General features: G+C 45.7%; 1 protein-coding gene across 1 annotated transcript; it reads right to left on the reverse strand.

Annotated features, from left to right (window-relative positions):
• Window positions 1–2,125: 2,125 nt before the first annotated feature.
• Window positions 2,126–27,485, reverse strand: MUC16 (mucin 16, cell surface associated). The gene is made up of 44 exons (XM_090027918.1): window positions 27,345–27,485; window positions 27,174–27,241; window positions 26,616–26,788; window positions 26,365–26,391; window positions 25,928–26,070; window positions 25,757–25,824; window positions 25,199–25,371; window positions 24,948–24,974; window positions 24,511–24,653; window positions 24,340–24,407; window positions 23,782–23,954; window positions 23,531–23,557; window positions 23,094–23,236; window positions 22,923–22,990; window positions 22,365–22,537; window positions 22,114–22,140; window positions 21,677–21,819; window positions 21,506–21,573; window positions 20,286–20,458; window positions 19,622–19,648; window positions 18,706–18,851; window positions 18,536–18,603; window positions 17,282–17,454; window positions 16,525–16,551; window positions 16,107–16,252; window positions 15,955–16,022; window positions 15,503–15,675; window positions 13,397–13,423; window positions 12,970–13,118; window positions 12,813–12,880; window positions 12,265–12,437; window positions 11,551–11,574; window positions 11,222–11,364; window positions 11,053–11,120; window positions 10,440–10,612; window positions 8,502–8,653; window positions 7,178–7,245; window positions 6,562–6,716; window positions 5,847–6,010; window positions 5,617–5,684; window positions 4,621–4,796; window positions 4,471–4,515; window positions 3,432–3,511; window positions 2,126–2,224 (listed from the first exon to the last, which is right to left on the reverse strand). The coding sequence occupies exons 1-44, from the start codon at window positions 27,483–27,485 to the stop codon at window positions 2,126–2,128; spliced, it is 4,686 nt and encodes a 1,561-aa protein (XP_089884044.1).
• Between the last annotated feature and the right edge of the window lie 330 nt (window positions 27,486–27,815).

A 27,815-nucleotide genomic window follows, 5' to 3' on the forward strand; every position in this document is an offset into this window, starting at 1 on the left:
GACTGTAGTAACCACAATGGAGCTAGGAGAGACGAATGCCAGACCCCTGTCTCTTGTTGACCTTGCCTGTCTGCGTCAGGGTAAGAACCAGAGTCTTATCTCTGCTAAAACTGTATAGCAGGACGACAACTGGCTAATGCATGTTGGTTTTTCTAACGATGAACAACATACCTGTTTTGCAGTGAAGCTATAGCCTGAGCTGGTAAGGACTGAGCTCTTACCATCTGAGATGTGGACTCTTGATTTTTTTTTTTTTTTTTTTTTTTTTTTAACACTTCCTGGACACATTGACATCACCAGACCCGGCCTGGTGGTGTTTAGAAGCTGGCTGTCATTACCCAAATGACTCCTGGCCTCTCTGCACCATCTCCAAGGGAGAGACTGCAGAGTATCCAAATATTGACTTGGGCAAATCCCTTCTTTGTTCTTGTGCTGTTTTTTGTCAACCCCATAAACACTGATGCTGCATCCAGTGGCAAGGTCATTGCTTGCCTTGTAGCAAAGGCCTTTCCAAGCTAGCCAGCCCTTTGCTGCATAGCTGCCCAAAGGCACCAGCAGAACTTGCCTTTTATAGTGGTCCAGCCTTTGCAGCAGGCCTAGGGTAGACGGAGTACTCCACAGCACCTGTATGTGTAAAGTATCTAGCACTCCTTGTCCCAGTACATTGTACAGTATCTATTGCACATCTTTTTCCATTTTGCAAATGTTCTTCTTTTTTTTTTTTTATTATTCATAGGTTCATAGAACTTAAAGCTAGGAGTAGATCATTACTTTACCTACTCTGATCTTCTGTATAGTGCAAACTGGGTCACCTAGGTAAGGAACCCAGTCATTTGGCTAAAGCATGTCTCACAGACGCATGTTCAGCTTGATCTGAAGCCATCAGGACGTACAGAATCTACACCCAGGGGAGTTCATGCGATGCCTATGAAGAAAAGTGCTTTTGCCATATTAAAATTCATTTTGTTGGACTCAGCCTACCACGCAATTCAGATACACTGCCCTAGACAGTCCTGATTTAGAGCTTTCTCAACCTTTTAAGTAGCAAGTACCCTCTAACTTCTGAAAATTGTAATAAAATCCCCTGGAGAATTCAGGACTTATATTTACAGACTAATGTGTGCCATATGTTGGAAGAAGGGCTGTGTATATAAGGCCGTGATATGACAGGGGTCTGATCTGGTGTGAGTAGGGTTGCCACCTTTTACACCGGGGCTAGAGGTGATGTTGGCCGAAGCTAGGAGAGCTGAATGCAGTGCTGCGCACCAAAGTATTACTGGGGAATTTAGAGTGCCACCACAGATTGAGAAACTATGGTCTAGGGGTTTTCTAGGACTACTTAGGGCCGAATTTAAACATTTGCTTTTATGGGAAGCCTGCCCAAAGGACTACTGAGCAGAGCAGCTGTGGCACCCAGCCAAAGGCCTGCTTCACAAAGTGATATTTGGGTTTTAAATAAAAGAAACTCCCAGTCTCATCAGAACGATCCCCAATTAATTTCTTTATTAATTTGAATCTGTGGCATAGCATCCATCCTGAAAGACCTAGGGCAACCATTTCACAAATTCACAAAGCATTACAGTTATCAAAGCATCTTTAAATGTCACTCCTGGCATTTATTTAAAATATAAAATTACTTTTCTCATTTGTTTTAAAATGGATACAAATATATATATTCTATTATAAAGCAAGAAAAAAACAGAATTAAAGTGCTTTTATCTTGGTTTTGTTCATGTCCGATAGTCATCCCTAAAATACCATAAGTTAGTATCATTTTAAGCTCCCTCCAAAAAACGTAATACTGAGCAGCCCTACAGTTCTTCACTGTTGTATTTATTTATTTTTAAGATATTTGCTTGAAATAGCGCAGTGCATAAAATATGAATAAATGTCTTTTTTCCTAATACAGCTGCATTGCTGAGAGTTGTCCATGGTATAAAATAATTGCTGAAGTGCAAAGACCTACTGCTTTAAGATAAAAGAGAGAAGGGTGTTGTCACAGGCCAGTCATAATTTACTGCGGGGCAAGTAGGGAGAAATGCTCCAGAAGCTGTAAACATTTTTTTTTTTCTTCCCTCATTGAGAAGTATATTTCTGATGACATGGAGTTCATCTCTGTGCTGCCTCAATGCATTTTCCTCACGTCCAGATGTGGAAAGTAGGTTCCATACATGTCCTGTTGGACCTCGTACATGTTTCCCTTCTTCTGCAGGCAAAAGGCAATCTAGTGGAAAGAGCAATGCAAATGAGAACAGCACAATCCTCCCTCTTGCTTTTTTATCTGAGGCCAAGCATTTCACGCTGTGAATAGAAAACCAGATTCCCACTTTACAGAACTTCCCAGTTGCAATCCCGAGACCTTTTCTCAGCTTGCTGGTCTGAATGGCTGTCGGGCCCCTTCTTGTACATCTGACTACAATCATGCAATGTTTTCTAAGCAGCACTTCTTCGTCTAAGTGGAGTGGTTCATTTAAAAAAAACAAAACAAAAAAAAAAAACTAGCTGTAGAGCTTAGCAGACAGGATGTTAAAAAGAAGATGCTTTCCACCTCGCCCTGAAACTACTACTATTAACCTCAGTGGGGGATTAAAAAAGGATCCGCTCCCATACTGTATGGGAGGCAGAGAGAGGCACAGGCCTGTCCTTGATGCATGCTCATAAAAAGTCTAAATGGGAAGAATTTGGTGCAATCCCTGGAGTTCGGGGTGTTTTCTGTTTGTTCCTTGTCTTCTGTACCCCATTACCTCTGTGTCCTAATCATTGTGCATGGATTTACTGGCACATGCAAACACATTTTTTAAGAAGAGCAAGGAAAAGAAGCCCCAAAATACACCCGTCTTGTCCTTTGGGGGCTAACATCACTTCTACTTTCCTGTCTTTTGCCATATCCATCTATCTGTCTACCCCCACCCCCCAGGTTGGTAGCCATCCACCCTGACGATCTTCAAAAAGTGTCTTGGTGCCCATCTTGTTGGGGTCATCTGGCCCCAGTGGTCTTTCCTGCCCAAGTGCAGGGGGCCTGGACCCGATGATTTGTAAGGGCCCTTTCGGCCCCTAACGACCAGGAAACTATATGTCTCCATGTTCATGGTGATATTCTTCCGTCGTCCTCCGCAGTAAGCCAATCATGGGTCGCACTTTTCTCTTACTTGGGTGTAAAATGCATGTCATTCGTGAAAGTCATACATGTGCCGCAGGGAGGATTTGCCCCCAAGCCTTGACTGTTTTCCAGTCCATGTTTCAACCTACTCTGAGTTCACTCTTTGCTCCTGTTTCCAGTTCACCGGAAGGAATTTCCATCGCTATGTCCAAACTAGTCCAAATGTCCAATTTTGTGTCTTCCCCCCCCCCACCTTTTGTACTTCCCCAGCCAATGAGGTACAAGAGTATTTATAAATGGGAGGAGCCAGCACACCAGAGTAGCCACTTACCAAGAAGCCCAGGAAGAGGAGGAGGATAAAACCAAGCAGTACGGCAAGGCAGATGAGGATTATCTCCCAGTATGATAACTCTGGAAGGACAAAAGGAGACGTTACAGATCTCTGAGTCTGCAGTCATTTTGGTCCAAGGATGCCAAGCCAAATCTACAGCCTCATTAAAAGGGTGCTGTTCAGCACAAGCGGAGTTGTGAACATGAAGGAAGGGGGGAAATCTGGGCTTCTCTGACTGCAGTTAAATCGATCGCAAGAGCTGTTAGCACTGGATTGATATGCAAGGGGCCTGTGGGAAATGGGGGCAGGATCCCAACCAAGTTTCTAGGGCAAAATGCCTGCATCAAACTGACGCCAACTGCTCCTGTGCTGGCAAATTGCAGACAACAGGCCAAAGATTGAACAGCTCCTAGAAAATTCTGTCACTACTTGGACCTCTCTAGAAGTGCGAGATGGATGGCGGCATTGGTGAAGCATGTACTTCTACCCAGGGATGGATCCAATGGCACGGTCGCACCCCACTTCGGCTCCATGCATGCGAGTTCCTGGTGCAGGGCCTTCCCGGAGCCCCTGCTTTCACGTGCCTCGCAATCCCAGGGGATGAGGCAGGCTGCCAGGGCACCAGAGGCCAGATCTAGCCTGCGAGCCAAGGGTTGAGCACCTCTGGTTTGGCAGATAAGCAGTAGAGCTGCAGTGAATGATGTGAGAATTTCCCATCCCTTTTTGTACAGATGTGCTGGGGCCCGGCTCACCACCCTGTTGTGTTTCGTGCAAGCATTTCAGTGCTTAAGTTTTTTATTAGCACAAGATGCCTGGAAAAAACTTTCTTGAGTTGTATCGTCATTGGTTGATGTTCATGTGTGACTTCCTGTAGGCAGAATGGCTTTCCTGTCGTTGCTGCATGCTGGCTGTCTGCGGGGAGACCCAGTTTTCTGCACTCTTGCCATCAAAACAATCTGTGTATGTTGTGTATTTAACTCTGCCTGACTCTAAGTATGTTCAGCAGCTTTAATGCAAATCCCTTCTTGAAAGTACTCACCAGAGCTGTTAGTGCCTCCTACCATTGTTTTGAGAGGGGAATAATCTGGAAAGGAAAGGGCAACTTGTAAATGAAAGGAGAAGACGTTAAAAAATAGAAATAAAAAACTCAGGCGTAACCTCCCTCTCAGTACTGTCCAATGTTACTCACTGTTAACAAGCAAACTGTTCGTGTCTAGTTTGTAGCTAGATCCTAGCTCGGTGAGTCCATTCGTCAGCTGTCTGAACTCCTCGTACACATCTTCTTTCCTGAAGGTCCTCGTGTACGGGTCCAGTCTAAATACGCAGGTGGAATCGACCCCCGTGTAACTTTTCCCAGAGATGCGTCTGGAAAAGAAAAGCCATGGACCGCTACGGTTGGGAGACGAGCACAACCAAGAACGCTGGGAGTTAATGCACTGAGCGAGACGGATAGGGAGTATGCAACCGGGGGAGGACTGTCATTGCAAGAGTGATATAAAGGCCAGCTTCGAAATGTCTGAGCAATGTTTTATTAGCATTGGCCAGTTTTCACAATTCGTATAACATCAGTTTCTGGCAAAGAGGAAGGGACTCCTAACTGCCACCTTCCATTATTTCAGCCGTTCACTTACCTTGGGAGAAGGTAGTTTCCTGATAGACAAGTCAAACACCTGATTTTTTTTTTTTTTAATTATTATTATTTATTTATTTATTTATTAATTATCATCACCCAAGATTGTAGAGAAGGGTGAAATGAGCATGTTTTTGGCTGGGGCTGGTCAGTTTTCATGCTGAGTGTGTGAAGCTACTTGAATTTGATTGCCAGCATTAATCAAGTGATTTATTTTTGCTTGTGGGTTATGTGCAAGTGAAAATCTTTTTTTTTTTTTTCTCTCATAAAAAAAGAGCACCTTTTGCTTGTGCAGAAGGATAGCAAATGAGTAAGCACAAATGTGATGGTTTTAGTGCCTCATATGAAACCTTCCTCTAGTTACCTGTTTTAGTGCACTGAGGTTTTGGCTGTGGCAGACAAACCAATGGGGTTTCCCTCCCCCCCCCCCAAAAAAACAAAAAACAAAACACCAAACAAACAAACTATAGGCTTCTGAATACAGTTTTCAGTAAATAATTAATAAAAATTACAGAATAGCATTTCTGATATGATAGAATGCATGAGGGGACCTACCTAAAGTTTTGTACTGTACAACCAATGAAGTAGTTCTTTAGGGTGCTTTTTCTGAAAATGTCCTGAAGCTGAAGGAAGAAATGCAAAGATTATTGGAATCTGAACAAAATGATGACTCTATCAGGTTATCTTTAAACAGGACAGAGGAGTTGGCTCCTGCGGCCTTTGAAGTCAATGGCGAATCTCTGTGGGTTCAGAATTAACTTTTTCATGGACACATAGACCTTTACCTCTTTTTCAATCTGCTGCTTGTTCAGCTGATGGCTCGGTGAATTGGGATCATTCATTTCTGGTGAGTAGGAGAGGCTGGTGATGCTGAAGTTCAGCTTGAAATTTTCTCTTTCAGATTTGCTTGGCAAGTTATGAGAACCAGTTATTGAGTCGGTGACTAAAACTGAGGGGAGAGAACAGGAACACAATGCATAATATAAACTTGTGCAGAAGTTTAATTAAAACTAGGTATAACTAGGTCTAATATAAACTAGATGAAGACCTAATGGATCAGACCTGCTTTGCAGGACAAGGTGGTTAAGGCTGGGGATTTTGAAAGACCCCCATGGAATTAGTTGAGTTTGAGTTTAATTAGTATTTGGGTGCTAAACCCCCGGAAAACCCCAGCTTGACATCAGTAAAATGCATCCTCTCATTTACTTTGGAATGTGTCCATAAAAAAGGATTATTTAAAAAATAAAATAAATGTAAAGACAGGTCTAACAATTAGAGACTGAATATGTCATGGCTGACCCTATGCGGCAGAGTGAGTCAAACTTGGTGCGCCATAAATTAACACAGCCGTTCTGGAAGCTCACTGGCTCCATTCAAGGAAGTATGGAATTTAATTTGTATTATAAAAAGGACTTGGAAGTGGGGATTTTGGAGTTTGTTTAGGGGATCTGGACTAGTCTGAATGCCCACCTTCCATTTGGGATCTTAGTGTTAACGTACCATCCACCGAGATCCCCTGCAGCTGGTAGCGGGCTCCCAGCCAGTTTGCAGTTGCATTCCTAGTTCCATCTTGAAATGCTCTTTCAACAACTGCATTGCTGATGTTGGGTGCTGGTTTGAAGAAACAATGGCAGTCGACCACTATGGATCCAATCCTGTGGGCAGGGAAATCCAGGCTCTCAAATAAATCTGCCTGAAGGTTGCAAAGTCTTTCTTAAACCTCCGTCGAATGGCCCAGCCATGGAGGGTAATGATGTATTTGATCTACATATTCCGTTCAATCCCATCCTCTGCTGAGATTGTCAGCAGCAACGAAGACTGGGAAGTCAGACAACCCACCTGAGTTTATTTACAGGTTGGTTTCTGGGTTTAAGCCGTGGAGTTCCTATCGATTTTAAATCCTAGTTATTTTAAACCCATGGCATATTTATGAGAGAGAAGAGGTAATGGCATGATTTGGGTAAGCCTTGGGTTTTTTCAGAGAAGGCATGAATCAAGTTGAAGTTCAAACATGAGATCATAGAGGGAATTAGCACTGAGCAAGGGAGCATGAGAACTGGGGAGTTTGGGGAGCAGCTGGGATGTTTAATAACCAATATGGGATTGTAATACAAACCTCAGGCCTGTGACATTGCAATACTGGAATTTGTCTTGGACAGTGCTCTGGTGGTACATGCTGTTAACCTGAAATAAAAATCCCATCATAGATATCACCATTAATGAGGGAACACCATATAACTCAGGCTTGTGGGTAGTAGAAAGTTGCAACTTATTTGGAAGTTAGATCTTGTAAGAGGTTTTTGATCGTTTTTCTTCTTTTCTTTCTTTTTGAAAGTCCCTTTGAATTCTAAGAAGTTGACTTTAAGTTTAGCAGCTTCTCCAGGTAATCTTCTGGATCAGATTGTCTGGGGAATTTCCATCCTTGAACATTTTTAAGAGCAGGTTAGAGAAACCCTTGTCTGGGCTGGTTAGATCAACGTTACTCAACCCGTGGGTCGTGACCCAAAAATGGGTTGCGAGAATAGGTGAAAGGGTCGCAAACTTTAAATTTAAAAAAATGGATTCTCCTTTTGAAGGAGAAAAACATGGGAAATTGTGGCAGGCCGGAAGAGTTTCAGCCTGCGAGGGGCTGCTTGGAGCCCCACACACTGGGAGGCTGGGGTCTGGGGGTGGGGGCAGCAGGTCAGGATTGAGGGGCACTGGGTTGGGACTGGTCAGCTGTGTTTACAAATGGGTCCTGGTACTAAAGGGTTGAGAGCCACTGGGTTAGACGATCCCCTGAGCATCCTTCCAGCCCTGCTACTCTATGCTTCTCTCGTCTTAACCGAACATACAGCCCTCGCCAAACGCGGACGGTCAGTTGATGGACTCTGTGATTGGCCATCTCGGCCGATGTACACCATATTCTGTACAGGCAACTTGTGACGCTAAAGACGTGAAATGCTGCTGCTTAAGCTAAACCATAAAGGCTCCCTACTTGGGTCAGAACCAGATTTACATCCTCTTTGGATCTAGTGCGAGGCAAGGGATCAATGTACACGCTTTTACAAGCAAGTTTAAATTTACCCTGTGTTCTTGAGTTTGGGAGCAATTTGTATCTCTTCCTAAATTTGGCCCCTTGCATAAAGCTGCCCTTAATGGACTGGCTCGACACAATCCAGAGCTTCTGCGGGAGCTTACAATACTACTACAGCTTTGGTACCACATGGAATTGAACAAATCGTAAGACTTTTTGTTAATTTATTTTATGATGCACAGGGGAGTTATGGCAACAGCAGACCTGGTTGAACTTTTTGTGAAATTAGAACTAGTTTTTAAAACCCCCCCAAAACACCATTTTTGATCTTTCAAATTTTAACAGTAGAAATTTGTCCGAGTTTTTGTGAACGTTGCTGTGAAAATGTAATACCCACCATCACTTCTAAAATGCAACCGCTCACCTTCTGTTGGATGTCTCTCAGCAGCTTCTGGTATTCTGAAGAAGCTGGGTCTGGGTTGGTTAGCTTTTCACTGATTATTTTAAAGCTGAGCTGGTAGCCCACAGCGACTGGCATCGGGTTGTTGGTAGTAGCTGTTTCTGAGAGGTGGAAACCTAAATAAAAAAAAAAAAAAAAGGTGGGGGGAGAGGGGGCTGTCAAGTATGTTTTTCTTGGGCAAGTTTTAGATGAGTAACTAAAAGAAATATGACTGTATCCTTGTTTGGCTTCACAAAGAAAGACACAAAAGCCCGTTGCAGAACTCTTCAGCCTCCCTGGACGCTTCACTGCCGACCTCAGTATTGCTGTTACGGGGCAAAACAATTTTAAAAAAAATTAAATTAGATTAAATAAAAGTTTGAATGGGAAACTGCAAGACAAGAAATCTTCTGCAAACTGGACAGTGTTAGGTATGATTTAAACAAGGACCCTGGATTTTTATTTTGTCACCTGGAATAGCTTCTGTGACTCTCCTTTATTCTATAGGTTTACTGCTCATTTGCTTCCGTCTCCTAGCACTGCCCTCCTCCCTGCCCGCTCTCCCTCCCCCATTTGTCTTGTAATTGCTCTCTCCTTCTTACACTTCGCTTTCTGCGTGTCCTTTCGCAGCATCTGATGAAGAGAATTTGGGTTCAGGAAAGCATGTGCACTATATATGCACCTTATTTAGTTGGTCTATAGAGATGCATACCTACCCAGCCTTCTGACTGACTTCAGACAAATGGGGCTAACTACCCCTCTCTCTTTCCAGATGAATATAGCAGGGAGTTTTTTTCATGACTGCTAGCTAAAAATCTCAGTATTTTCAACTCTCCAACATTTTATATTTAAATTAAAAGGTCTCTGCTTGTGGTATTTTGGGGGAATCTGTTCTGATGTGTGTGATGAGACTACTTCAGTTGTGAGTGACCACCAGAAGATCAAGGCACCATCCAAGGCCCTTCTATTATTATTGTGTTGCAGAAGCACTGTCCTAAAAGACCACTGGTGGCATTTAGTCAGCATAACTGTGCGGCTGGAAACTGGGCATCTGTTGTGTGTTTTTCAACAACCGAAATTACCTATAAAATGCATTAATTGACAAATTCCTTGCATGATAACTATACTTCTCACATAATATATCTACAGGAACATGGCTGTGACTTTGAATTATGTACATATTTTAGCATTTATGTTGCAGAAGCAGAGTGACATGAAGTTGCATCTGAACAAGAAGACTGCCAAGCAGCGTGGGGGAGAAGTGTGTCACAGTTAATTGAAGAGTTAAAATGAAGAACCCAAGGAAATTCAGGTCACTTATGCGTCACAAAGGTGAATGTACAAAATGAGCATACAGTACAATCCAACAGATTGTGAGATCACATCAAGTATTAAAGAAGGAAAAAACACAGCAGTTAAGGTCCTGCTTAGGCTATTTCTTTGATTATGGTGAAGTTCATAAGTAACAATGATCCGGGGATGTCTAGGAGCCCAATTGTTGAGCACGTGTTCTTTCTAAGACCAACCAGGAGTGCCTGGTGCTATTAGAATTTCTCCCACAGTGAACATTTTACCAAATATGGAAACATTTATAGTTTTTAAGAAACATCATTGACTGAAGAATGGAGTCCAAGAGAAATACGCGGCAAGCGTAACTTAACTAATGGGACGTGCACACTCAACCCTCTGGAGTCCTACAGAAGACACTGGAAACCAATGAAGAGACTCCCAAGTCAGCAGCAACCTGGCAGATTCCCCTGGACTTAATGCTGGGCTTGTGGAGCTCCCATAAACTAGAACCCATCAACTGAAGGGGAAGTTCATCACATGCTGTTGGAAATCTGGAGTCCAGGGGTCATAAAATGAAATTATAGTCTGTAAGTTACCCATACGCAACTTCAGATGTTCTTGGCATATGCTTACCATCAACATAGAGGCTGTTCTTCTCCAGGGCATAGATTCCCAACTTGGTGACACCCTTTGTCTTGATCCTCAGCTCCTGATAAATTTGTACTCTGTTGAACTTGGCAACAGAAGGGTTGTTTTTGTAGCTGCAGAGGGTATCTACACCAGTGTCATCGCTCTTTCTAACAGACCTAGAAAATCAAAGAGGCTTCAGGACAATGATGACAAATTGCAGAATCTCAACTATCATTTATGACAGTGTGAAGGATTGGGAAATTTAGAAATCATTAGACACAATTGACCTTCAATCTTCATTTTACAGGATGCTGAACAATCACAGTAGATGTATTATAAGGCTTTTTAGTTCACAAAACAAAGAGCAAGATGAAGTCATTATGATTTAATAGCGTTGGAGGCTTATTTGCCATGCTTTGCAAGTTCAGTATTACCTTTAAAATAGAGAAGATAAGTAGGAAGAATTAAATTATACAAATTTGTAGCCAGGTTCACAGCTGGTATGAGTATCTTGGTTTCAGTAAATAATGTATTGCTTTGCAATGGATGACAGGCTGGCCCAATTACAAACTCAAACAAAGGAGTAGGAGCACACCCTCCACCTCGGGACTCTTACCTAAATGCCATCACTTTGCATCCTGTATAAATGGGGCCTATGCTGCTGTCTCTGAGCAGAGAGTCGATCTGTCAAAGAAAAAAAAGTCTTGAGTCTGTCACTTGGGGACGGGGAGCACCAACGTAGCCACTCAAGCAGACGAGGCTAGACATAGCTCTGTTAGACTTACATAATATTTCATTATGCTCTGCGTGGATTTGAATTTCTGGGTGCCTGGTACCCCCAGGTCTGCAGTGTATCGGAGATTAGTTAAAGTGAGGTTGAGCGTGAAATGCCCAGCCGTTGGACTTTGTGGGGTAGTTAGACTCGGGTCTGCAATCAAGGAGAGAGAAAATTACAGTCGAAGCATCTGAAAAAAAGTCATTGTTGCCTGCAAAAACACTCTGAGTCCTATCAGATCTCAAGACTAAAGTACCGCTCTGGAGAACGTGTCCCCCAGTAACCTCCAGCATTTGTCAATTTATTTGTACGAATTAATTTGGAAAAAGAAACACTTACATAACCCAGGCACTTCATTGTAACCTGGAAAGAAACAAAAAAAAAACAATCCTTAAGAATCAGAGCTCTTCACTAAGAGAAGGAAAAATGGGAATGACAAAAGAGATGGCACAGGAATGAACCCTTGGAAGCACTGACTACATCCCTTTTGAAAAATGGTGAAATAGTCAAAAGTGCTCATGCAACTTAGCCAGATTCCAAAGAGATCAATGGTTCCCTAAATAATTTATTACTTGCTATAAATAAATGTATGTATTGTAGCTTAGATTTTATGTCCTCTTACTCACTTTCCCTAAATAAGACCATAATGTGGCAAAGCACTTCAGCGCATGCTTACACGTAAGCACGTGCATTATCCCTTGAACCTCAGTGGCATGGTAGCTTTGCCTGAGATAAGCATATGCCTAGGAATCCTATAACCTGGGGCCTAAGGTCCAAGCAGGTTGTCTCTCGCACTTCCAGGTATTTCATACCCCCTTCCACCTCCTGGGAATTCACCTTCTTCTAGGATTGTTCCCAGAGAGTGAAGAGAAACCTGCTGGCTTTGGAGCTCACAATTATACTACTTGGGAGTGGCTCCGATTGCCCATCTCCTTGCTCTGTGAACTCTCCCCTCTCCTGTGTCTTTTGGGGTTCACCCGTAGTCATTTCACACATGCTAAGCAAAGTGCTGGGAGAGCACCACAAGGAGGTGGAAGACAATCATTTGGTTACCATTGACATAGAGGCTGCGGTTATCCAGGGTGTAGTGTCCTAATTTGGTGATGTCCTTTGTCATGCTGCTCAGCTTACGGTAAACTCTGACTCGGTCGAACTGGGGAGCTGTGGGGTCATTCCTGTAGCTGCAGGTGGCATCCACAGCAGTGTTATCTCTATTCTTCGCCGGCCTGGGGAATCGGAAGAATCTGTTAATGAAGCATCTGTTAAAAGTGGCTCCTATCTACTCGGGTGATGCAGCATATAAGGCCGCTGTGGGCGCCAGCTGGATATATGAATGCTGCAGTACAAAAATAAAGCAGGAAAGCAGCACTGTTCAATATTAAGATGTCAGCCAACTGAGGTTAAATCTGTGTACTAGGGTGTAATGAATAGGGGTCTACCCAACTCAAGGATGGAGGCACCAAACATCTGGACTTGGTCTGACTTGGTCTGATTTTTGGATTCTGTCCCAATTTTGTGGGCAATGCCAGATTTCGGAATTTCTATGATTTGAGTAAGCCCCTAATATTATACAGTTCACCTTCCAATGACGCAGTTCTTACCGAAATGCAACCACTTTGCAGCCAAGATAGCTGGGGCCAGTACTGTTGTTTTGGAGCAGGGGCTCAATCTGACAAAGAAAACATTTCATGAGTCCATCTCATTGGGAGAGAGAGAGAACCAAACCATGAGGAAGAGGAAAATGTGACTTAAACTTACAAAATGTCGCATTATTTTCTCCATGGCACTGAATTTGGGAGAACCAGGTCTCCCAAGATCCGGAGTGAATCGGAGATTGGTTATGGTGAAGTTCAGCGTGAAGTGCTGTGTTGTTGGTGTTGGGCTTTGTGTAGCGGGTGGTTTGACAGCTGGAAGAGAGAAGCAGAAAATCCCCAAGATAGAAAATGAGAATGAAAGCTCCATAAAACACAAATGAGAAGAATGCCACTGAGGGATAAGGTAAATTGCGTGATGTAGGGTATGTGGCTCCCTAGATTCTGGTTCCATCAGAGATTTCTGTAGGTATTGCAGATCCATCAGGATGTCTGAATTAATCTAATTTTCACCACAACCAGTTTTTGCCAGCACCTGGATATCGATGCCCTTTCAGCATTTTCACATATAACTTGTCTTAAAGAATACTTACGTGGGAGTGTAGATGGTTCATTGTAACCTGGAAAGGAAAAGGAAAAGTTATTAAGACCTAAGCCCGAAGGATGGTGGGGAAGGAACAGAAACTGAAGGATCTGAAGGAAACCCAATTTTCCATATTTATATTTTGGTCCTACTCATAGAAACAGGTGTCTTTTCTATCCATAAAAAGCCCTGACCTTGATTTTTATCTCTCATCTAAAATACGTGATTTCCTGCAGCCTGTGGTGGGGTATTGAGGATCTCCTTTCATGTGCCCAGTTCCTTGAATTCCAGCTTTCAGCATCCATTCTTTTTTAGTAAACTACATGCCTAAAGATGAGATGCTTAAGTTCAAATGTCTTCAATAGGACCAAAGCATACGCAATAGGTTAAGTCAGAATTAGAAGGAGCAGACAGACTTGACTATTTTTGTCCAGTCTGGCGTCAGAAAGTGGTCTACAGCTGTGACCAAATGCAAGTGCATGGCTGCAGACCACTTTAAAAAGGCCCAGTCCTGCAACAATCTGAACCCTTATTGCAAGGGTTCAGATGAAGGCACTCCAAAATGGAGCGCCTTCCTTAGCTTGCGTCTGCGCACACCAGGAGTAGGGCTCGCCTGATGCAGCCCGGCTCTGCTCCTGGTGCCGTTTTCAAAATGGAAGGAAGGAAATGGAGAGGAGGGAGGTCTGGTCTGGGGGGTCCCCAGATGTTTTGGAGTGGGGTGGCAGAAAGTAGATAGGAGCCCCCGCCCAAAGGTTGAGGACTTCAATCCACCCATCCCCACCTCTAGCATGGCTGGGGAACCTCCCAAACAGACCTCCCTCTCCTGCCTTCTCCACTCATTTTGAGACCGCATCGGAGCTGAGAGGCAGAGGCAGAGCTAGGGGGAGAGAAGCTAGAGATGCAGCCTCTCCCTCTGGACCGACTCCGAATTGGAGCCAACCCTCTATCCTCCTAACATCGATGCTTTCTGCAAAGCACCATGAGCTAGACTGGGCAGCTGCAGTTCTGTCTGAGCCTAGTGGGCATTTGTACATGTGCTCCAAGGGTGCTTTAATTAGAGTGGCTCCAAGAGCTGCCCTAATTAAAGCACCCAGAGCGTCCTGTGCATCAGCATCCTGGTGCTTCAACATGGCGGCGGGGCACTTTAGATAAAGATGAATTTAAATATCTACCCCAGCTGACTTCCTGCCCTTGGGGCAGGGGGTGGACTTGATGATCTCCCGAGGTCCCTTTGAGCCCTAATGTCTATGAAATCTATTAAATCATTGAACAAGCTTTAGTTAAAGTGCCCCGCCACCATTTTGAAGCTCAGGGATGCTGATACACAAGACATGAAGGCTGGTTGGAGCATGCTAATTAGTATGTGCTGTAATTAAAGCATGTGGGAGTAGCCTCCCGGCTCATGTACAAGCACCTAGAGTCCTGTGTTGGACAGGAATGGGTTTAAGGCTATGATGAATTATTTTTAGAGCTGGGTTTTCATATAGTCCTTATCTGAAAGAAAGAGTGCCGTCATTTGTGTCACCAACACGATTTTGTGCACCCCACAAGGGTCTGGAACGTCTTGAGTCCTTCCACTACAGTTAGCAGGGTTACCACACAACGGCTGCTTGCAGACATTAAAAAAAACCCAAAACAGTGCTTTACTTTAAACTCCGTGTGCCCTGCGCTGAGCCCAGCCGCGTGCCCAGAAGAGGCAGTGAGTTGGTTGGACTCGGCTCACCTGACATCGGTATAAATCAGGTGCTTTAGTGGTTCTTTTTTGGCACTACCCCAGTGAAGCACCTGATCTATATAGAAGCTGTGGAGCCAAGTCAAAGTACCATGCTGCTTCTGCTCGTAAAGCACTTTTCTTTTTTTTTAAACGTCTGCAGGCAGCCAATGTGTTTTAATATGTATTACTAATAACATGTTTTTTTATCACTCTAGAAATCAGAAATACGACTTCTTTACTGGAATAATTTAGTTATTCATACAGCATGGACACCATCATTGAGGAGGCGGGTTTGGTTTTGGGGGATATTAAACCTTTTCGTGCCATTTTCAAGATGATCAATATGAAAATAAGACATCATTGACATTTTCTTTGAAAGTGAATAAAAAACGGCCTCATTACCATTGACATAGAGGCTGTTGTGGTCCAGGTTGTAGACCCCTAACTTGGTGATGCCATTTGTCATGTTTCTTAGCTCACGGTAGACCTTCACTTTGTCAAACTTGGGAGCTATGGGGTCATTTTTGTAGCTAAAGATGGCATCCACTCCTGTGTCATCCCTATTCTTCAGTGACCTGGGGAATCAGAAAACTTACATTTGAATCCATCATTCGTGTCTCTGTATTAATCCCTAATGTAGGAATAGACAAATTATCAGAGACGATGAAGGGTGCCAGAAATTAAAATTAACATTCTGAATGACATCAATTAAGGCACATTGATGAAGTTATCCATTCTGAAAAGAGAAATGTTTCAAAGCTTAGAGAAGTGATTGTGCTGAATATCAATGTATTGAACGGAAAGAGGCAGCAATTCTTTAGAAAAATAAGGGACCAAACCTTCCTGTGACGTACCTGAAAGCCACTACTTTGCATCCAATATAGTCTGTGCCAATGCTGCTCTTTTGGAGTAGAAGGCCAATCTGGAGAAGAACAATATTTCTTGAGTATGTTATGTCAAAAGATGTATTACATGAACAGAGGCAGGATGTGTGCATCTGACTTACATAATGGCACATTATTTTTTCCGCAGAGCTGAATTTGGGCGAACTTGGCTTCCCCAGTTCCACAGTAAATCGGAGGTTGGTTAAAGTGAAGTTTAATGTTGAGTGTTCTGTTCTTGGTAATGGAGTTTCTTTATCTGGGTTCACAGCTGGAAGGAAATTTAAGATTTATTGTTTGGAAAAGTAAGTACTGAATTTCCTCCTTAAAGGATGGAATAGAAGTGGCATATACTGGCTTGTCAGGTGCCGTCAAGAATACAAAAATTACAGTCCCCTATGAAGTGTGCCGGATGCTTTTGTCAGCATTAGTTTATGGAAGCTGCAATATATCTAGACTAGTCCAAGCTTTTCCACTTTCTGTTACTTAACAAGCTGAAGTCCCCAACATTTTAATGTGCATTGATACTTTAAAGATACTTACGGGGTGCAGGACGTATTTCGTTATAACCTGGGAAAAAAGAGAATATTTGAGAAAGAGGACAAGGAATATTATCACTGAAACATAAAAATACTTTACTCTCTGTCATGGGACAAATATTGGGTGGGCATGTTAAAGAAGAGCACTCACTCGATAACTGGCTTGGTATATATTTCCATTAAGCAGGGGTGGGCAATTATTTTGTGTGGAGGGCCCCTTACTGGGTTTTGGCAAGCCATCAAGGGCTGCATGACAGGCAGCCAGGGGCAGATAAATATTAATTTTCTAAATTTTTTTTACGGGCTCCGCAGGCTGGACAGAATGGCCTGGCGGGCCGCATCCAGCCCCTGGGCCACATTTTGCCCACCCCTGGCCTATATCCTACATTTATTTTGATTGCATAAATGGGATTTGTGCTCAGTGGTGCCTCATTTTCATATTGGCCTTCTGATAACTGATACATTTCAGTAATCTGGGGTTTTGGAGCTACACAAGATTTCTGGGATAGGGTCATATTCAGGCTTAGTTTTGATTCTGACCATTTATTAACACCCCAAAGTACAAGTAAAAAATAAATGGATCACAACCTTGGAAATCAAGCTACTTCTGATTGGCTGGACACTCGCTGTCACGCTGCTGTTCAGATTTTCTTGCAATTGCTGTTATGCTTTTAGAATTTCTTCATTCCCTCTCTCAACTCATATCAAATCATGAGCAGAGTGCAAGTTTCATGGCAGTTCAAAGCAGATGTGCTACTTACCATTGACATAGAGGCTATTGTTATCCAGCATGTAGGGTCCTAGCTTGGTGCTGCCTCTTGTCATGCTGCTGAGCTCATGGTAAATCTTTACTGTGTCAAACTGGGAAGTTGTGGGATTGTGTTTGTAGGTACAGATGGCATCCACGCCAGTGTCATCACTATTCTTTACAGATCTAAGAAATCAGATACTCGTTTACTGATTGGCAGATGTGAAGAGCAATCACGGGCATTAGTTTATTCAAGTTCACTTAGACTATAGCTACTGTGCGATTTGAATTTTCCTTAAAATGTAGTAAAGCAATGTTAGAAGTACTTAATGAAATCATCTGTTCCCTGTAATGTAACATCCATGCTATGAGATGCAACTAGGGCAATCATTTTGTGGCCAGCGATTAATCTCCATTAAAACTTAAGTCAAAATCAGATTCTTCTCCCATTTATTTTAGTGCAAACTTCTGTTGACTCCAGTGGAGTGTCACCCAAGTCATGAGGACTAGGCTTGGATTGGTGAAGACTCAGTGGGCCCATCTACACAAGACTATGTTGATGTAGCTCGTCACTGTGGTGACATAGCATTGGTGGGCACTAACTGGGACACTGCCGCTATTGCGCAGTAGCTCATTACTACTGCACGGTAGGGTGGAAAATGACCCATGCACCTAGGGTGGCCATCATAGAGGACATGCTGGTTTTCTGCTACTTTGTCCTCTATAGATACGAAACTGGACACCTTTATTTCCTCTATTTTTCTCTTGAAGAGAGAACATAAAGTTGTCTGGTTTTGTACCAATAGAGGACAGAGGACAACTGGATTGTCCTCCATGATGGCTGCCCTACATGCACCATCAGGACTGCACAGTACCACTGCGCAGTCAGGGGCACATGCACATTGAACTTACTGGGTGCATCTACGTTTGTTTTCAAACACACAAGGTCTAATTTTCCTCTTTGTCTCATGAGGAAAGAGAATTATTTCTCCTCCTACTTACTCTGACTTTATATAAATTCAGAGTAAGTAGGATGATTGCAGGGTAAACTCAGTGTAAGCAAAATCAGAAGAATGTATGGAAAGCAACTTTGGGGGATGCTATGCATCTTAAATTTATTTGTGGCCGAAATGAATTTAATTTAAGCTACTAATTTTACAAAGCACTGCCAACAGTGTGGGATTATTTAAATAGTAAGGAAATAGCTCTACACATGTCTGTTAGCCACTGAGTCTCTAATGCCTTATGCAACAAAATAAATTCCTACCTTAATGCTACTACTGCACATCCAGTGTGGGTAGGGCCAATACTGCTGTTTTTGAGCAGAAGGTCAAGCTGCCAAAAAAGATTTGATTGAGAAGTCAAAGGAAATAAAACAAACTCAAAATACTGAACATACTGTAATGAAATAGAGGGGTGTGATTCACCAAGGCTTACCAGGTGGGCCAAATTGTTTCTAGTAGTACTGTATCTCCTAGAACTGGGGTTTCTAAATTCTGAACTGTAAAGGAGATTGGTAATGGTGAAGTTCACCGAGAAATGTTCATCTTTTACAGGAATTGGCATTGTAGCTGGCCTGACCGCTGCAAAAAAAAAAAAAAAAAAGCATAAAGCCAATCATAACTAGAAAGCAAATAATGACATTCTTGCTACAGCAATGATGCATTAAGATAGCACTTCGCTATTGGAATGGATATGCTCAACATTGAATGGTAGTCTTTCACGGCTATGAGTGTTGTTGGGGTGGAGGGCAAGGGAGCAGAAGAGCAAAGTCATCTGACGTATGTATCCAGGTGTATGAATCTGAGCGTCAAACCAAACTGGCACTTAGACCTGCTACGAGTTGATCCAGCTGCAAACGGGTACCTGCGCATTTGAACTAGGGATTCCAGGTCGGCCAAACGTGAAGCTAGTGGCATCGCTAGCCATAAAAGCTCACGTGCTGTTATCACGCTGGCCTGATGTTCCACTTTACAGCAGGGTAGACGTTTGACCCTTTATTAATTTATTTAGCAATACTGGTGTCCAAGGAGATTGAATTGCAGTGCAACACCAATGCAGTGATTCGGGGGTACTTAAATCTTGTTGTAGCCTCCTGTTGGGCTTCTCTAGAGAAGGGAATGTTAAACACATTGTGAATTGGGGTTTCTTGGGTCCCACGCAAGGATTGTCACTAAATGGGAACTTTATAAGGTTTAAACGTTTTCACTGCCTTTATGGGAGAGGTAAGGATTTTTGTGGCAAGATTATCACCCACAAAAATCCTTGCCTCTCACAGATTTCACGGTCCATCATGGCTACAGCATCACTCCTTCATGGCCTTTAATAAGATTTGATGTGTAAGAATACTTACTTGACACAATGCGTGGTTCATTATAACCTGGAAAATAAATAAATAAAAAATTATAAAGACATCTAGGAACCTGGAGAATGAAGCTGCGGTGTCGGAGATGAGGTGTGGCTGAACCTCTCTCCAATCAGTGAGCTAAAAACAACAAGTTTATCACATAGCCACAGGGCTTCAGTCCATGGTCCACCCTTGAGACCATGCCATGGCAGCATATTCAGATACTGCACTTCTATTCAATCCTATCTCTCTGTGTTTTGATATTTATTCTATCATATATTCTATCAGAGGTATGTTGGTTGAAAATATGGAACACATTTTGAAAATACTGACCAAAAACGTTGAAAATAGTCGTAATTAGAGTCAGCCCAAGAAGATATTACTGCTTTTCAGTCTAATACTGTCCCATGCCTCTTGGATTGTTATACAGAAAGCTAATAGTTGCTGGATGACAGCTAAGGGATAAAGCCCCAGCAGATGTGTGAGTTAATTGGATGGCAAGTGAACATATTAGCAGGGAGCACAGAGGATAGGAAAGGGCTGCATGAATAACCTAAATGGTACCTCTTCAATTCAAATTGCTTATATTGCAACGTGTTAAATTGCTTTTCCAGTTCCTAATGTTGTATGTATGTCAGCAATAAAAACCAGTGGGTCATTAATTATTTACCATTGACATAAAGGCTGGTCTTGTCCAGGTTGTAATGACCTAAGCTGGTGATGCCCTTTGTCTTGTTGCTCAGCTCTTGATAAACCTTCACTCTGTCAAACTTGAGGCTTGTAGAGTCGCGTCTGTAGGTGCAGACGGCATCTACGTGGGTACCATCTCCATTTTTCACAAGGCTAGGAACAATGGCATATTTGTTCTTGAATTAAGAAAACTGCATGTGTTCTATTATCTACACATTTATGAAGTCAGAAAATCAGAAATGTCAAATTAGAAAATGATTAAAAAATCTCTCAATCCCTGTTTCGTTCCTCTGCCTACTTTTAGGGACAAAGCTGCCCTCACGGCCCAGTCACCCAGTCTAACCCTCGATACCTCAAACACCAGAAGTTAACTTCTGGAACCATTAGACATCAGTAATGGCCAAATACACACCTCTGAAAGTTTTCAGAAAAATAATACCTACAGACACATTTATTCCCCCCCACCCCCGCAAACTCACAAAAACATTGATAATACATCAATTATCTATCTTGCATGACACATTTGGTGTGACAGTATTAGAGTGCCTCACAATTAGTAGTGAATATATCCTCACAGCCCACCCATGCATTACTGCTATCTCAATTACTCAGCTGTAGGGGAAGTGCCTGGTGAGAGACACATGACTGATGGTAACGATAATTAACTCACTAATAACTCACAGCACGATGCCACGTGTCACTTAATGGTAAGCATGCCCTCTGCCAAACCAGGGTGTTGTGGAGTCATTCTGGTCGGTGCAGACAGCATCCACCCCAGTGTTGTTCCCTCCCTTCATGGGTCTGCCAAAACTGAGAGCCCAGCGACTCTTATGTGCTCTCCAGCTGTTCAGGACAGATTCCCTCGCTCCCTACCACTGCCCTACCATTTTCCTCTTAATCACATCATCATAAACCTGTCATCTTTCATTTTGGACATGTAAAATGAACTCGCTCGGTGCCTCCCTACATTGTGTCCAAAGACAGCATGAGCTGACTCTGCAAGGCCCTTGACCCATGCAGTTGCAAGGACTTGGCCCAATTTGACAAGAGTTAATCCTAGGCCCAGACGGCGCGGCATGGCGTGCAGGTTCTGATGCACAAAGGACATGCTGTGGTCCCATCACAGTGCCAAAAAGGAGGACAGTGATCACACCGCTGGACCACATAGAAGAGGGCACGTGCCCAGTCCCAGGCTCTCACCTGAAGGCCATCACCCGACAGCCCATGTAAGCGGGGCCGATGCTGCTCTCCCGGAAGATGGGGTCAAGCTGCCGAGAACAGGATGGCATTAGTGAGGGTCCTGAGAGGTGGGCCGTAATGACTGTGGCCCCAGGCCTTGTCCTGGGGAAGGGTGCAGCTACTTTCCCTTACCAAATGGGTCATGACTATCTCCGTAGTATTGAATTTTTGGGAATGGGGAGTCCCGAGCGTTGAGGTGTACTGGAGGTTGGTTATGGTAAAGTTCACCGTGAAGTGTTCGACCGCTGCAGCTAACGTTGTAGTTGGCAGCACAGCTGGAAAGCAAAAGTGAATAACCGTTCAATTGTAACATGCAGTCTGTCCCCAGAAGAGATCCCCCGTCACGGGAAGATGTGACCCATTCTGTAGAGTCAAGGATGCGTCATGGGCAATGGGCTTTTGTGCTGGCATCAGGAGCCGGGAGATCCTTCTCAGGAGCAGGCCCCTTTACTTGGGTGCCAGGACACCAGATGTCCAGACAAACCCATACATCCCCCACCTGCTTGGGCAGTGACTGTGAGACTTCCCCGGGTCTGTCTGAATGACAGGCAGTGCTGATATATACTCACTTGCAAGAGCTGGTGCTTCGTTATAGCCTGCAATGGGAAAGGGAAATCATGAGAAGGGTCTAGAGAGGCGCAGAAGCAAAAGAGGCCCAAGTGACGAGCAAGGCTTGCAATGTGAGCTGCTATTCTGTGCTGGCTCCCTATTCTCTGGATGTTCATAGCGCCATTGGGTACGTGCAGGGACACGGTTTGTGGATTTATGCAGGCGATCCTGCCACGAGCATGACCTCGGTGCTACAACGTGTGCTGCCTACCATTGACGTGGAGGCTGTCCTTGTCCAGGGTGTAGGTGCCCAGCTGGGTGATGCCATTTGTCCTCTTGCGCACTTCATGGTAAACACGCACTCTGTCAAACGGGGGCCTGGCGGAGTCGCTTCGGTAGGTGCAGGCAGCGTCCACCCCGGTGTCATCCCCGCCCCTCACGGGTCTGCAAAAGCCAAAGACCCAGGTGATCTCATGTGCCTAGACATGTCTGCAGAAGAGATTCCCTCTCTCCCTAGTGTCCTAGTATTTTCCACATCACATCAGCATGAACTTGTCAACCTTCATTCTGGAAATGTAAACCGCGTTCACCCCCTGCCTCCCTGCACTGTCCCCCAAGGGAGCATGAGCTGACCCTTCGGGACCCTTGACCCATGCTGTTGTGAGGACTTGGCCCAGAGTTAATCCTAGGCCCAGACGGCGTGGCATGGCGTGCAGGTTCTGATGCACAAAGGACATGCTGTGGTCCCATCACAGTGCCAAAAAGGAGGACAGTGATCACACCGCTGGACCACATAGAAGAGGGCACGTGCCCAGTCCCAGGCTCTCACCTGAAGGCCATCACCCGACAGCCCATGTAAGCGGGGCCGATGCTGCTCTCCCGGAAGATGGGGTCAAGCTGCCGAGAACAGGATGGCATTAGTGAGGGTCCTGAGAGGTGGGCCGTAATGACTGTGGCCCCAGGCCTTGTCCTGGGGAAGGGTGCAGCTACTTTCCCTTACCAAATGGGTCATGACTATCTCCGTAGTATTGAATTTTTGGGAATGGGGAGTCCCGAGCGTTGAGGTGTACTGGAGGTTGGTTATGGTAAAGTTCACCGTGAAGTGTTCGACCGCTGCAGCTAACGTTGTAGTTGGCAGCACAGCTGGAAAGCAAAAGTGAATAACCGTTCAATTGTAACATGCAGTCTGTCCCCAGAAGAGATCCCCCGTCACGGGAAGATGTGACCCATTCTGTAGAGTCAAGGATGCGTCATGGGCAATGGGCTTTTGTGCTGGCATCAGGAGCCGGGAGATCCTTCTCAGGAGCAGGCCCCTTTACTTGGGTGCCAGGACACCAGATGTCCAGACAAACCCATACATCCCCCACCTGCTTGGGCAGTGACTGTGAGACTTCCCCGGGTCTGTCTGAATGACAGGCAGTGCTGATATATACTCACTTGCAAGAGCTGGTGCTTCGTTATAGCCTGCAATGGGAAAGGGAAATCATGAGAAGGGTCTAGAGAGGCGCAGAAGCAAAAGAGGCCCAAGTGACGAGCAAGGCTTGCAATGTGAGCTGCTATTCTGTGCTGGCTCCCTATTCTCTGGATGTTCATAGCGCCATTGGGTACGTGCAGGGACACGGTTTGTGGATTTATGCAGGCGATCCTGCCATGAGCATGACCTCGGTGCTACAACGTGTGCTGCCTACCATTGACGTGGAGGCTGTCCTTGTCCAGGGTGTAGGTGCCCAGCTGGGTGATGCCATTTGTCCTCTTGCGCACTTCATGGTAAACACGCACTCTGTCAAACGGGGGCCTGGCGGAGTCGCTTCGGTAGGTGCAGGCAGCGTCCACCCCGGTGTCATCCCCGCCCCTCACGGGTCTGCAAAAGCCAAAGACCCAGGTGATCTCATGTGCCTAGACATGTCTGCAGAAGAGATTCCCTCTCTCCCTAGTGTCCTAGTATTTTCCACATCACATCAGCATGAACTTGTCAACCTTCATTCTGGAAATGTAAACCGCGTTCACCCCCTGCCTCCCTGCACTGTCCCCCAAGGGAGCATGAGCTGACCCTTCGGGACCCTTGACCCATGCTGTTGTGAGGACTTGGCCCAGAGTTAATCCTAGGCCCAGACGGCGCGGCATGGCGTGCAGGTTCTGATGCACAAAGGACATGCTGTGGTCCCATCACAGTGCCAAAAAGGAGGACAGTGATCACACCGCTGGACCACATAGAAGAGGGCACGTGCCCAGTCCCAGGCTCTCACCTGAAGGCCATCACCCGACAGCCCATGTAAGCAGGGCCGATGCTGCTCTCCCGGAAGATGGGGTCAAGCTGCCGAGAACAGGATGGCATTAGTGAGGGTCCTGAGAGGTGGGCCGTAATGACTGTGGCCCCAGGCCTTGTCCTGGGGAAGGGTGCAGCTACTTTCCCTTACCAAATGGGTCATGACTATCTCCGTAGTATTGAATTTTTGGGAATGGGGAGTCCCGAGCGTTGAGGTGTACTGGAGGTTGGTTATGGTAAAGTTCACCGTGAAGTGTTCGACCGCTGCAGCTAACGTTGTAGTTGGCAGCACAGCTGGAAAGCAAAAGTGAATAACCGTTCAATTGTAACATGCAGTCTGTCCCCAGAAGAGATCCCCCGTCACGGGAAGATGTGACCCATTCTGTAGAGTCAAGGATGCGTCATGGGCAATGGGCTTTTGTGCTGGCATCAGGAGCCGGGAGATCCTTCTCAGGAGCAGGCCCCTTTACTTGGGTGCCAGGACACCAGATGTCCAGACAAACCCATACATCCCCCACCTGCTTGGGCAGTGACTGTGAGACTTCCCCGGGTCTGTCTGAATGACAGGCAGTGCTGATATATACTCACTTGCAAGAGCTGGTGCTTCGTTATAGCCTGCAATGGGAAAGGGAAATCATGAGAAGGGTCTAGAGAGGCGCAGAAGCAAAAGAGGCCCAAGTGACGAGCAAGGCTTGCAATGTGAGCTGCTATTCTGTGCTGGCTCCCTATTCTCTGGATGTTCATAGCGCCATTGGGTACGTGCAGGGACACGGTTTGTGGATTTATGCAGGCGATCCTGCCATGAGCATGACCTCGGTGCTACAACGTGTGCTGCCTACCATTGACGTGGAGGCTGTCCTTGTCCAGGGTGTAGGTGCCCAGCTGGGTGATGCCATTTGTCCTCTTGCGCACTTCATGGTAAACACGCACTCTGTCAAACGGGGGCCTGGCGGAGTCGCTTCGGTAGGTGCAGGCAGCGTCCACCCCGGTGTCATCCCCGCCCCTCACGGGTCTGCAAAAGCCAAAGACCCAGGTGATCTCATGTGCCTAGACATGTCTGCAGAAGAGATTCCCTCTCTCCCTAGTGTCCTAGTATTTTCCACATCACATCAGCATGAACTTGTCAACCTTCATTCTGGAAATGTAAACCGCGTTCACCCCCTGCCTCCCTGCACTGTCCCCCAAGGGAGCATGAGCTGACCCTTCGGGACCCTTGACCCATGCTGTTGTGAGGACTTGGCCCAGAGTTAATCCTAGGCCCAGACGGCGCGGCATGGCGTGCAGGTTCTGATGCACAAAGGACATGCTGTGGTCCCATCACAGTGCCAAAAAGGAGGACAGTGATCACACCGCTGGACCACATAGAAGAGGGCACGTGCCCAGTCCCAGGCTCTCACCTGAAGGCCATCACCCGACAGCCCATGTAAGCGGGGCCGATGCTGCTCTCCCGGAAGATGGGGTCAAGCTGCCGAGAACAGGATGGCATTAGTGAGGGTCCTGAGAGGTGGGCCGTAATGACTGTGGCCCCAGGCCTTGTCCTGGGGAAGGGTGCAGCTACTTTCCCTTACCAAATGGGTCATGACTATCTCCGTAGTATTGAATTTTTGGGAATGGGGAGTCCCGAGCGTTGAGGTGTACTGGAGGTTGGTTATGGTAAAGTTCACCGTGAAGTGTTCGACCGCTGCAGCTAACGTTGTAGTTGGCAGCACAGCTGGAAAGCAAAAGTGAATAACCGTTCAATTGTAACATGCAGTCTGTCCCCAGAAGAGATCCCCCGTCACGGGAAGATGTGACCCATTCTGTAGAGTCAAGGATGCGTCATGGGCAATGGGCTTTTGTGCTGGCATCAGGAGCCGGGAGATCCTTCTCAGGAGCAGGCCCCTTTACTTGGGTGCCAGGACACCAGATGTCCAGACAAACCCATACATCCCCCACCTGCTTGGGCAGTGACTGTGAGACTTCCCCGGGTCTGTCTGAATGACAGGCAGTGCTGATATATACTCACTTGCAAGAGCTGGTGCTTCGTTATAGCCTGCAATGGGAAAGGGAAATCATGAGAAGGGTCTAGAGAGGCGCAGAAGCAAAAGAGGCCCAAGTGACGAGCAAGGCTTGCAATGTGAGCTGCTATTCTGTGCTGGCTCCCTATTCTCTGGATGTTCATAGCGCCATTGGGTACGTGCAGGGACACGGTTTGTGGATTTATGCAGGCGATCCTGCCATGAGCATGACCTCGGTGCTACAACGTGTGCTGCCTACCATTGACGTGGAGGCTGTCCTTGTCCAGGGTGTAGGTGCCCAGCTGGGTGATGCCATTTGTCCTCTTGCGCACTTCATGGTAAACACGCACTCTGTCAAACGGGGGCCTGGCGGAGTCGCTTCGGTAGGTGCAGGCAGCGTCCACCCCGGTGTCATCCCCGCCCCTCACGGGTCTGCAAAAGCCAAAGACCCAGGTGATCTCATGTGCCTAGACATGTCTGCAGAAGAGATTCCCTCTCTCCCTAGTGTCCTAGTATTTTCCACATCACATCAGCATGAACTTGTCAACCTTCATTCTGGAAATGTAAACCACGTTCACCCCCTGCCTCCCTGCACTGTCCCCCAAGGGAGCATGAGCTGACCCTTCGGGACCCTTGACCCATGCTGTTGTGAGGACTTGGCCCAGAGTTAATCCTAGGCCCAGACGGCGCGGCATGGCGTGCAGGTTCTGATGCACAAAGGACATGCTGTGGTCCCATCACAGTGCCAAAAAGGAGGACAGTGATCACACCGCTGGACCACATAGAAGAGGGCACGTGCCCAGTCCCAGGCTCTCACCTGAAGGCCATCACCCGACAGCCCATGTAAGCAGGGCCGATGCTGCTCTCCCGGAAGATGGGGTCAAGCTGCCGAGAACAGGATGGCATTAGTGAGGGTCCTGAGAGGTGGGCCGTAATGACTGTGGCCCCAGGCCTTGTCCTGGGGAAGGGTGCAGCTACTTTCCCTTACCAAATGGGTCATGACTATCTCCGTAGTATTGAATTTTTGGGAATGGGGAGTCCCGAGCGTTGAGGTGTACTGGAGGTTGGTTATGGTAAAGTTCACCGTGAAGTGTTCGACCGCTGCAGCTGGCATTGTAGTTGGCAGCATAGCTGGAAAGCACAAGCAAATAACCATTTGACTGTAGCGTGCAATCCATCCCCAGGAGAGAGGCCCCCCTGTCATGGGAAGATGTCCCGTTCTGTAGGATGTGCCTTGAGGAATGGGCTTTTGTTGACATCAGGGGCTAAGAGACCCTTGTTAGCAGCAGGCCCTTTCACTCTGTTATCAGGAGAGCAAAAATTTGAAGATATCCATACCCCCCACCTCCTACTTGGAGCCCAGTTGTGGAGCTGCGTGGTTTCCCAGAGCCTGTGTTTGAATGATGGTTAATAATGACATATACTCACTTGGCAGAGCTGGTGCTTCATTATAGCCTGC

This window comes from Crocodylus siamensis, chromosome 14 (genome assembly GCF_052110815.1).
Source record: "Crocodylus siamensis isolate JL-2025a chromosome 14, ASM5211081v1, whole genome shotgun sequence".
NCBI classification, from domain to species: Eukaryota; Metazoa; Chordata; order Crocodylia; family Crocodylidae; genus Crocodylus; species Crocodylus siamensis.